This window comes from Danio rerio, chromosome 10 (genome assembly GCF_052040795.2).
Source record: "Danio rerio strain M-AB ecotype USA chromosome 10, GRCz13ab, whole genome shotgun sequence".
NCBI classification, from domain to species: Eukaryota; Metazoa; Chordata; class Actinopteri; order Cypriniformes; family Danionidae; genus Danio; species Danio rerio.
Window position 1 is genome coordinate 30,822,485 of NC_141030.1, and position 12,795 is coordinate 30,835,279.

A 12,795-nucleotide genomic window follows, 5' to 3' on the forward strand; every position below is an offset into this window, starting at 1 on the left:
ATCACTAACAGTAAGACGATTGGTTCATGTGTACTTGGCTCATGCTGCTGCGGCAGTGATCTGTCAATGTACAAAAATGCTTCTTAAACAACATTTATCAGTGGAATTTCAAGATAAAACAGACAATATTAAAGTTGATATTTTTTTCGTAATAAAAGTATGAAAACAGTCACATTCTATTGTTTGCATATTAACTGCATAGACTAAAAGTTAATTTTGTTAACCAAACCTTAGCATTCACCCTGACATTAAAGAAGCACTAATTAACCATCACTGTTTCTGTCAATGATTCCTCGAAATCAAGATTTAGTTTCAGCTGGAATTTTCTATCTTCTAAAAGACAAATAATGAAAAGATGTTGTTGTTTGCGATTAGTGTCACTCTCTGAGGCAGTTATTATTTAAGTAAAAGACTTGAGTGGACTTGAATCCCATTCATTTATTAAAGTGAAGAAGTGTTTGGCTAAAGCCGCCCCGGTGATTAGAGGTGGACCACAGTAAGACAGATGGAAGGACACAGATTGGTTGTGCTAGCAGCAGTTGATGAATGCAGCTGTTCTCGCTTCTTCTGCTCCCTTCATTGTCCACCCTCTTTCCTATCACTGATGACCGCGGGGACTCTGTACCTGCATTCAGAGCAGATGCTGTCTGGCTGCGTGCGTGTGTTCCTTACTAAACACGTCTCCGTCAGAGACAGCCGTCCAAGGGCATTCACTTGAAGGGGCTGTATAAGTGCTACATGGCACCTCTGAGATGTACAGCTATTGCAAAAACAAAGTGCCTTTAACAGGCAAAAGCAACTTATAAAGTTCTTTGCATTCAAATTTGCTCTCGAAAGGGTTGATGGTTTATGTTAATGAATGTTTGTTTGTTTGGTGTCGAGCATGTAGCTTAAAGGCACAATCTGTGCAAGTTTCACAGCCCATGGCGCTTATTCAAATGATTATCCTGACCGTGGTGGAGGATTTAATGTTCAACAGATTCTAGGCACAACTGACAAAAATTTTGTAGTGTAACGTGTACCCTTGATTTGTAAATTTAAAAGCAAAAGGTATTAGTGTATTTTAGGCATAGGCCAGAATAAGTTTCTGATGGTATAACCTCGGTTAAAAATACCATGGTTTTATGCTATTGATTACTGCTCTAAAATAAATAAGTCTTAAATAAATAACCAAATAAATCATTTACTTCTGCTGTCCTCAGTTTCAAAAACAAAGTTTTCTTTAACACATAAAAAAAAAACATTTAGAATTTTACATATATCTTAGGAATGATGTAACAGAACATTTTAGCAGTATTAAAATCCTGACTTTTCCAAACCGCAGTAAACCTTGAAACCGGTTATAGTCCCATGCCTAGTTTAAATATGATTTCAGTACTTGATGTCTGTTCCCTAACACATGCATTTTATATGTACTAGGGTAATCTGAAAGTGGCTGGTTAAAATGCAGTTTTGTTTTCTGAAGTTCAACATTTGTTAGACACATTTAGAGTATGTTCTGACGTGGCATTTAGGTGTGTCATGGAATTTCTGGAGCGTCATGGAAATTTAAAAGGTCTATTCCAAACGTTGAAAGTCAGGGGATTTTTATACTTTTAATATTAACTGGCAGTCACTTCAGTCTAATGCAGTCACCACACTGTACCTGTTAACTAAGGCTAACATGCCAGAATAATACACAATTTATGAGCTTTGGGTTCAAAAGGACAGGTAGTAAAACTACTATTAAGCTATCAAATATAATTTTTTTAAAAATCTGAGGCAAATAATCTCTTGTTGTTCAAATAACCATTTAATTTCTTTATGTATATTAACATTATTTAAATATTATATTATTAACATGCAGTGCTCAGCATAATTGAGTGCACCTACTTTTAAAAAATGAACATTTTTATCCGTTTCTTAGCGAAATATAGTCGATGTATTAGTGCATTTAAACAAAACAGATTTATCAAACAGATACATTTATTAAAATAATATTTTAGTATTCAAACATATTTAGAAACAGTAAGATAATACAGTTAAATTCAAGCTAAATATTGCAAGAAAAGTGGCAACCTAAAAATACATTTAATATTTCTCTATAACATAAATGTGGGTGTACTAGTTTTTGGGCCGTTATTATATCGCTTCCTATCAAAAATATGCAAGAGATTTTTGAGAGGTGTACTTATTTATGCTAAGCACTGTATAAACACTGCAGTGTTCTTTGTTTTGTTTTTCAGATCATTAGATGGAAATTTAACATTTTAGTGAAAGAAAGACAGGGAATTTCATATTTGGCTTAAAGTTGGATCCCTGTATCTTGTGTTCAAGGTGGAAAAAGTAAATCTTTCCCTTCCTGCAAGCAGAAAATAGAAATGTTTGACCTTTTTCTTTTCACGCCTTTATGCGTCTGGAGTTGCATCGGGCAATTTGACTTTTTCGTTCTTGTTTTTCTTGTCGCCTTTGTTATGACCAGTCAAGTGTGATCACCTCAAAATTACAGACACGCTTGTGTCGATCTCACGACTGAGCTATAAAGCAACTGCACCTTTATAGGAAGTTCTATAAAGAATTGCCTCTCTCAAAGAAGCTGAAATAGATTTGTAGTATTAATGTGTGTGTTGGTTTCAGCACAGGCATCAGGCCAGACCTTGATTTGCCCCTCCCACCTGTCCATCAACACACATTCAATTTCTCCATCAGAGGAAGCTGCTGTGCTCTGACCCCTTATCCTATTAAATTGCTGTTCAGTCCTGCTGTTAATCCTCAGGTCTGTAAGCCGCTGTCCCAGCAGCCCCAGAGATCTGTTTTTACAGCTTCCATTATCAAACAGTAATGCCGATGGAGACTCAAACGCCAACACCCTGCCCAGGGTTGGGAGGATTCACAGAAAGCAACTATTGACATTCTTCTGTCTGTCTCGTCTTCCAACTATCTCTTTCCGTCTGTGTCTTTGCCCTCCTCACTTGAGTCTCTGTATCTGCCTCCTCCTGGTTTTAATTTGGAGGTTTGTTTGCTTTTGAATTCTCATGTCATCTCCTGCCAAGCGAGGAGGGGGTCTATTTGTGCAGGCTTTGGTTTCTACACAGAGCTCCCTCCTTTCACTATCTTTCCACATCTCTATCCCTCCCTCCATTATATACATAGACTTCACCCACTTTTTTCACCTCTAGCCTGCTGTTTTTAACGAACATATCTGTTCAGAAAACACATGCTGTCTGTCTTTCACAATATCCAGCCACTTTGCCGCCCTCTTTGTTCCCTCTTTTATCACCAAGAATGTTGACACCCACTGTGCTCTGATTTTAATTAAGTTGATTGACAGCACCTGTAATAGCAGCAGCTGTATCCATTACGCTGATCGTGGCTTCCTATGCTGTGATTAGTTATGATGGGGTGAGAATGAATATAGGTGGAGTGTGAGAAGAGCCTCAGGGACTTGTCCTTTACATCAGTGATGCGCCATATGTGATGCGGGAGATGATATTTAAGCTGGTCTGAGTGGAATGATGATATTTTTCTTCTTGAGATAATTGCTGAATCTGTGGTCTCATGCATACTAATAGATCTCATATATACTCTCTTACTCTACTACTTTTTTTTTTTTTTTTTTTTAATACAGTTGATGCATGTTTATAAATCATATATGACGTAGTTGGTGTTAGTAACTTTTTATATAATGTTTTTAAAATTAAAATCTGTCTTAAGTAGGGATGTTCCGATCAGGTTTTTTGCCCTCGAGTCATTTGAGTTATTTGACTTTGAGTATATGCTGATACTCGATCCAATAATTCTAATACATAAAATAAGAATAAAGAGCAAAAAAACGGATCTGCAATGTTCCTTATTTCTTATTTAATTCACCTTATTTTAACATTCAACAACTCTGTTCAAGCTACCCCACAGAAGTGCTCTGTTTGTTAACAGTTAAGTAATAAATGACAAATTCATCACTTTTGGACTTTAGTCAGTGCAACAGTAAATATAAAAAATCTAATATAAAAACAAACAGCACCTCAACTTAACATACACGGCAGGCAAACTTATGTTTACATATCTCAGTTTGCTACGGTAATGTTATCGTCATCAACTTTATAATACCTCCAGAGCGCAGAGATACTTGTGCTCTCCACTTCAAGCTGCTTCCATGTTCTACTTTGCCGGCATTTAACCAATAGTGTCTTTGCAACAAATTGATGTCATGCCGCACACGTTGCTGTTACTGTGTGAAGTCAGGAAAGAGGTCTAACTCTGTGCAACAGCATAACGAATATAATGAAAATATTAGAGAAGTGAACCTACATTGGTCTCACGGTTCAGTTACGATTATCATGCCATCGATTTGGTTCAATTCGATATCTCGGTGCATCATGGTGACTTGACGATGCTTTCCATACACAATTTTATATTTTACTTCACAGCACAGCAATTTCTGTATTAAAATGTATCATTTTAAAATACACTTTATATGCATTTGTAATACAGTTTAGTCCTTTAATACAAGCACTTGCTTTTTGTGTGTTGTCAAGCAACTTGTTAAACATCTATGATTGGTCATGCGCTGAACAAAAAGTGCTGCGATTGGCTATTACGCTTGATGCTGTTCACCGTTGAGTGACACTGATAAACGGCAGCAGTGATCACAACTGATCCATGATCGACGCGGTGGAGAAAACTCAATCTGCAGACATGCGCTCGTGCCTTGATCTACAAGTGTTCCTGTAACAGCCGAGAGTAGAGGAAACGTCACGTGAGCAGGTCAAATGGGCCACAGTGAGAGAGATGGAGAAATTGCGTTTATTTTCATATTCTCCATGGGAGTGCATTAGGGGCTTCTACTGTAACTTTAGTGTAAGTGAATGACTGTCCAGCAAACACACGCAGTGAATTGTGCAGAGTTTATGCATTTTAATTATGCGACATGGCGCAAATGAGATAAATGACATCAGTACATTATAATCGATTATGATCTATTACTAAACCAATAACGAATTTTCCGCATCTGCATACATATATTCGAGTCCTGATCGGGAGGTAACGTCCGATTCCGATCAAGTCTGAAACCGTTTGATCGGGCTTGATTTCCAATCACGTGATGGGATCTGGACATCTATTCTTAAGTCTTTTATTTCCACTTTCAAAATATAAGGCTATTCTCTTTGCAGATTCTCAATGCAAAGACTTTCTCTTTGATATCAGTTTTTCTTTGCTCATTGGCAGATATGTGTTTTGTTTAATCAAACTTGCTTCATTTTGATCACCTCAAGTAAATGCATCTTTATTTAAGAATTGTGTCTTTTAGCAGTATCATCAGAAGGTGTTAAACCAGTTATTTCAATACTCTAGTATATTATTTTTTTGTAACATCAATCGGAGTAAAAGCTTGTTCAACCTGTTACTAATATACCTCACTGTGTTCTGTAGATATTTACATTTAGAAAACATTGATGGGTTTTGCCTTTAAATTCAAAATGTTTTCCCCTTTTTAATAATTTCTCCCCTTTTATGTTTCCTTCCTCAGTACGTCCTTCTAAACCCAAATGTAGTGCAGAGGGTCAAACTTACGTGGGTAAGAATATGGTGTTGAAGTGTAGCTCTGTGGAAGGCACACAACCTATGGAGTACATCTGGGAGAGAACCTCTGGCAATAAGCTATTGCCTCCATTGGCAATCCTGGGTAAGATCTTTTCACTTGTATTTTTCTTTTCTTTTGATTAATAATCTTTTGTGTTGTGCTACAGTTAAAATTAACAATGCTACCTGCTACACACAGATAAAGTCACGGGCACCATGACTCTGAAGAATGCCACCGGGGATGCTTCAGGGACATATCGATGCCAGGCGAAAAACCGCGTTGGAACAGAAGAGTGTGTGGTAGAGGTCACTATAACGCAACGTGAGTCTTTACAAGTCTGTCCTATTCTGTTTAAAACTTAGTTACAGGATCTATCCTTTAATATCTGATTACTTTATTTGGTGAATGTGTTAATGGTTATATTCTTGGTTTAAAAGTGTCCCTTTCTGGCCTTTTGCAGCACCTAATACAGCTGGGATCATTGCAGGAGTAATAATCTGCATTCTGCTGCTTCTCATTCTCCTCGCCCTCATCCTCTTCTGCTGCTGCCGTGCTCGCCACAAGAAGAAGTACGAGAAGGAAATCGCCTATGAGATCAGGTACACCACACACACTCTTGGCTGCAATCTTGTGTCCTAAGCAGACGGTTACCATGTCTACATAAACCTTTTCCAACAATTAATCTTATAAAAATAGGAGAGAAACATCTGTTACTGTAATTCACCCAGAAACACACTAAATTAGAAAAACGCCTGCTTCTCCCAACTGGCATTCAGTCTGCGCTTCAGCATTCAGTTTAATAACCAAAGAATAAGAATGAAAGAGAGCTCTTGACCCAGATGCCATTTGGTACATGTCACTGTCCCTATGTCTGTATGATTCACCTCTATTCATCCAATGGCAGCCCTCCCCTGTACTCACTGATGACCGAACAAAGCTGATGGCCAGCGAAACTGGCTAGCGGTGCTGTCAGCCTTCCCCTCTCACCCCTTTTCTCTTCAAATGAAAGGCTGGTGTAATCAGTTCTGTGCATTTGTTTGTTCAGTCGATTCCTGCTCTGTCAATGGCTCCCCCCTCAGTCCCTGTCTCTCGCTCCCCCGGCCTATTGAAATGGCATTCCTGTGTGATGTGGCAGGCTGTGGGTCAAGCCCTTTATTATGCTCCCCCTGGACCCCAGCGCTGGACACTCTGTCTGGGAGCCTTGCGCTGCATCACTTAGGCCATGACAAAAGAGGATTATCCAAATAAGCCAGCTTCTCTTAGAAGAGACCCTGCTGTCTCTCTCTCTTTTGCTGTTCGGTGCTGCAATGGATTATTGCTGCTGATTACTTGTTAATTTAGAGGATGGGGGAGAGCATGGTCTGATTGGCCACACTTGAAATCCCTCCATTGTCTTATTCAGCCAATCTGAGCAGTGATTGTCGAAGCGCCAAAACAAGTCTTGACGGGAATTGTAGCATTATTGTATCTCCCTCTTATTTGATTGTGCTGCATAGGAAGATTTTTTGTTTGGCTTGACCTGTCCAGTGCCTCTTTCTAACCTTTTTCTTCAGGAAAACAATCTTTGACTTTGCATTTCATCATGAACGGTGCTTTCAAAAGTTTGTTGAAATTTAATTCCAGTTCAGGAAATTCTGTCTGCTAAATCAAAATCATGTAGTGCGATCAACAAAGTTATCTGATCTAACCAGCATGCAGAAACTCTGTAAATGATACCTCTGCGGTCATAATTTAGCCTTTTTGTGACAAGTCACAGTCTTTTATGTTTTTTAAACACCACAATAAATCTCCTGGGCCTGCAGGTGTGATTGAACATTCTTTTGCCCTCCTTTCAACAGAGAGGATGTGCCTCCTCCAAAGAGCCGTGTTTCCACCGCCCGCAGTTTCACCAGTGTGGGCAGCCAACGCTCTTCTCTTGGCTCCATGTCTCCTTCCAACCTGCACGAGTACAGCAAGCCCCAGTATGACAAGATTCCCTCTGAAGAGTACGACAGGCCCCCTAGCCACGCTCCCATTCCCCCGCCCAGCAGAATGGCCGGCCCCAACCTCAGCCGAATGGGGGCCATCCCAGTCATGATCCCTGCCCAAAACAAGGATGGGTCTATTGTGTAAAACTGAACTGGGATCTTTCTCTGCACATTTTGACGGTCTCTGTTCTTATTCATCATTTTAGCGGATTTTGTGAAGGAGCAAATAGGAGGAACTCAGCTGTACGGATAATGCAATTCGGCTGGCAGAACTTCAACAAACATCAACACAAACTTTATTCAACAAGATGCAGAAAGTGATTTGTCTGCTCGTTTTGTAAATAATGCAACGCATGATGATTTTTCCCCATTTTGTTTTCTTTAAAGATAGAAGGCCCTTTTTTAATGTAAGGCACTTGAATTGGTTGCCTATTAAGTGTTCTCCAGAGATGAATTCAAATCATTCAAATGAAATGTATATGTAATACAACCCCATTTTAGATAAAAACTCTCAAGCTATTTGTTAATGTTTTTTTAAACCAGTTTGAAATATTTTCTGGCAACTTGAACCATTAATCTATGAACATTGTTTTCTTTTTAATTACTTTTTTGCTGGCAAAGATTTACTCAAAGGGTCTGTGGAAAATATGACGAATAGCTTTGGTTTCTGGATGTTTCTCAAAAAGATAACATTAGCGTTTGCTTGGATTGAAGATTATTTACCTGTGATGTGTGTGTGTATATACATGAATATGAAATTGATTTGTTTGAAGATGAGCTAATACTGTGATTCTTAACCTGCTTCTTATGAACCATTTGGCAGTTTTATATCCCAGTCAGCACACGTCAGAATAATCAGCGTTCAAGTCTTTGATTGGTCAGTTCCTTACGCTTTGAGCTTGTGACCCCAAAACCTCTGCTTCTCTCTATCCTGCAGCATAATGGTACTCTTTAAAATAAGATTAAAGGGTTTTTACAAAAGATGCTTAAGCTGGACGGTAAAATATGCTTCACTGAGCAATCTGACTTCAGTAAGAGCCAGACCAGAAAAGCTGATCCCAGATGCCTCTAATTAATACACAGACTTAAACTAGAGATACTAATCCTGAATCTGCATTCGGCTTGGCCATCAATCATCTTGTTTAAAGTTAATTGTCTGATTGATGTGTTGGTTTGCAGTTTATTTATTAGATGAAGGACATCTTATTCAAAAATGTGTTGACCATATATTAAAGGCCAATTTATACTTCTTCCTCAAGTGTGCATGGTAGGTCCGGAGTAGCCTTTGCACTGTTGCATACCTTTTGCCATATTCTTATGCGTAGACATGCAACTCTCAAATTATGTAACATGTAGCAGGGCTGCACCATATTGGACAAAACTGACATTGGGATGTTTTGTTTTCCTGCCATATGAATACAACTTCACCAGATGATTTAAATATTATTAAATATTATATTATTGATTGCCTCCAGAATTGTCAAGAGCATCTGTGCTCCGCATCTCATGCCTTCAAATGCCACCATTTTTTCATTACATATCGGCATTGTCTTCTGAGGTGTAAGTCATTATTTAAAATAAAGAAAGATTTACGCAGCATAGCCAACCGCAGCAAATTCCGTTTTTACTTTTGATATTTGGTGGCAGTTAATCAGGATGTGACTATTTTGTTCTCTTTGACTTGTTGGATGGTAACGCTGCTTTATTCGCACATCTTTTATGCGATAATCCAGTTTTGCGCATAAATTTAATTAGCGTCTTAGGATGGAAATGTAGCTGCTGTTAAAATGTTAGAATTTTTTATGCACACTTGAAATTTCACATTCTTAGGCCTTAAAAACTTTCACTTTATTTAGGTTTAACTTCACAATGGGGTTCCTGGTTTACCATAATTCCACTCAAATTTCCTAATGGATGAATAAACTGAACTGACATTGCAGAATCTGCCATGTGACTATTGCGGATTCGCACATTGCGGTATCGATGCAGGATCGATATATTGTGCACCCCTAACATGTAGTGGCGACGCAGATCACAAGATATGTGATTTTTGCGTTGGTGAGAGGGGTGCGAGGCCGGTGGTGCGAGTTTTTAAACGAGCCTTGAAGCCTGCTCCAGCATTTGTTTTGTGTATATTTTATTACTAAAGCTGGTGAAAGTTTTAACTTCTTTTACAATAACAACCCAGAGATTTTTTTGGCACAAACTCAAAACACCGGCAAAGAAACTTGACACAGTGCAACATAAAAACCCCACTGCCAACTAACTTGAGTAGGTAAGAGTTGTCAAGGCAACACAGACAGAATGCAGAAATATAAATATCAACGGCATCGGCTACCTGCAAGGATTTCGATGATCACTTGATGCTGAAGTGTAAATTGGGCTTATTTTAACTAATTGAGGGGCAATTCATATGTAGGATCATCCATAGAGTTATAAAAGACTGTTTGATAATTTATAAATAGTCAGTTGATCAGGCATCAGTATGAATCAGTATGATTTTGATTCGACTAAAAGGTTCACCCTAAAATGTAAATTTGCTCTTAATTTGCTTGTCAAGTTATCCTAGATTAGGGGTGCCCAAACGCAGTCTTGTAGGGCCGGAGTCCTGCAGATTTTAGCTCCAACTTGCCTCAACACACCTGTACGGATGTTTCTAGAAAGCCAAGTAAGAGCTTGATTAGCTAGCACAGGTGTGTCTGATTGGGGTTGAAACTAAACTTTGCAGGACACCAGTACAGAGTTTGGAGACCCCTATTTTAGATTTGGACCACGCTCTCTCTTTAAGAAAACATTAAAGTAGTATTTGATTTAGTTTTTTAAGCTGAAACTGTGATTCTGAACTTTAAGAATAAAAAAACATACAAGGGAACTCAATTTATAAAGGCCCTGACAGTATGCTGAGAATTTATAAATCTATTGAAACTATTGGTTTTCCATAATGTTCTAGTGAAAGAAAAAAAGTCTACATCTATAAACAGCAGATTTCTATCTGTTCAAGTCACCAAATTTACCACAGTGACTGTCACCAACCTTACGGTTCTTATCAAGGTTTTATTACTGCTTATTTTACCCTGTGTGTCCATTCTAATGTTCACTCTGTGCCTTTTTTTGTCTTTGGGTGTAATGAACTGGTATACACATTAGGCATGGGCTGGTATAAGTTTCTGATGTATGATAACCTTGGATAAAAATATCATAATTTAACAGTTTAATGGTATTGTGATTACTGCTTTAAAATAAGCTCTTTCCCCCATTAAACATGATATACTTTAGTTTAAGAAACATTTAAAGGGTTTTTGCTTTTGTTATTTTAAACATGTCAGGCTAAACCATTTAAATAGATCACTGATTATCTTCATTAGTTTCAGAAACACATCGTTTTTCTTGAATCGTGGGCTGACCAGTAGCTTTCGATTTGGAGGGTCCATTTGCTGTAGATACTGTTGCCCTTAAAAAATCTAATGAAGTGGTCATAAACACATTTTAAAATAATAACAACTTGCATATACCTTATGAACGGTACAAAAGAAATGTTTGCGGTTTCAAAACCTTGACTTTTCCAAACCGTGGTAAAACCGGTTATTGTCCCATGCCTAATACACATTGAGTGTGTCCACATCAGCGGCATAGGGTAAATTGTACACAAACAATTGTTAATGATGAGGTGTAATGCATGATTTGACATTATATGATTTTGTTGCGCAGGCTGGCAACAAATATTACTCTATATGTTGAAACAGTCGATGTAAAATGACGTTTTGAATTTATTTTTAAAGAAATGCTGGTCTCATGGAATGATATTGTGTACACCGACAACCGTATGCCGTGTGTCTGTTGTACACAAACAGCAGGCTTTTCACAATCTGCTTGTATTTTGACCAGGGTTCCTGTTGAATGTGTAAATATATTTACTGTAATGTTGGGCGCGATTGATTGCGTTTGTCTTTATGGCTGTAGCCTGTTGCACTTGGGTGGCTCTCCAAGGCTGCGAATGTGATGAAGGACTAGAGGATGATCAGGCTAATCATCCGCCATCTGGAGAAGGTATTAACATTTATTATGCATATGTTGTTATTACACAAAAGCGCACACACACACACACTCATGGTTTCCTTGGGCTTTTATTTGTCAAGCCTCTATGAATATAGGGCTGCTGTTACAGGATCAGTTCAGCTTGTTTAAACATAAAGACTAATGCCAGTGTAAACTGAGAAAGCTACACTTTGGTCAGCATTATCTTTACTGCAAGCTGCACAAATCAACTTCCTTGAATCAAATGATACTTTTTTTTTTTTGGGATGGGGCCCGTTTGGTATTTCGTAACCCTAGAGGTTTGTCTGGTTCTTTGTACAGTGCCATTTAAAGAGATAGCGAACTCTCCTTACTAATAAGAGACAACCAATGAAATTAACTGTAGATGTTTTCTTTTGAAAGAAGCTGTGTACTAATATGACATTTACTTTTTCTTCCTCTTTGGTTTGCACATCATGTAAAAACCTCCTTTTATTTTTGTGTGCTTTTTTGTGATGTATTTTTAAATAAAAAACGAAACCACTATCATTCTGCTTTTTAAAATTCTTTTCCTTTGATTCCCTCTTCTGCATCCTGTGCTCCGCAGGCTGCCGGCGGTGCTGTCGCGTTTCAGAGTGATTAATTTTAATCTCCCGTTGATTTCCACCTCTAACTCCAGGTGAGGCCATTCTCTCGCTGACTAATGACCGCAATTAATCAATGACTCGCAAAAGCACTGGCGGCTTCGCTGACCACGAGCAACAGAACCCAAAGCGACGGCGCTTTCTGTGCATGTGGAGCGCTGCCCTTGAGGGCTATACATAAAACACGCTGCCCGAGTCAGTCAGCCGAGTCATTGCAAACTAATTTGTATCGCAAGCTCAGCCATTGTGTTGGTTTAAGAGAGGTAAATCAAAGTGTAAAAATTAGTGACAAATTGCTTTGATTAGACTGAGGTCAAATAATTGGCTTTTAAATGACTTGTGTGTCAATAAGTGTGTAATAAATGCCATTTGTCAAGGTTGCAAAAAAAGTGCTCACCGTGTTCACGCTTGGCAAGTGTGCTTCGATTAAAATTAGAATTCTGGTCAGATTACTCTTTTAATGTGGTGCATGTTGATAAGTGTGCACACTGCACTCCTAACCCTGGTGCAAACCAATAATGACATGACATTACATCACTAGATTTAACCACAATTAGGGCAGAATGCTTAAGCACACCTGTTCTTATTTTGTCCTATTTGCAATGTTGCA

General features: G+C 38.4%; 1 protein-coding gene across 1 annotated transcript in view; it reads left to right on the plus strand.

Annotated features, from left to right (window-relative positions):
• The window catches only part of cxadr (CXADR Ig-like cell adhesion molecule), a 68,915-nt gene extending 56,825 nt beyond the window's left edge, over nt 1-12,090 (plus strand). The window contains 4 exon segments of the mRNA NM_152948.3: nt 5,507-5,662; nt 5,759-5,881; nt 6,021-6,159; nt 7,399-12,090. Of these exon segments, the coding sequence (NP_694480.1) occupies nt 5,507-5,662; nt 5,759-5,881; nt 6,021-6,159; nt 7,399-7,672 (692 nt within the window). The 3' untranslated portion in view covers nt 7,673-12,090.
• The last annotated feature ends 705 nt before the right edge of the window (nt 12,091-12,795 follow it).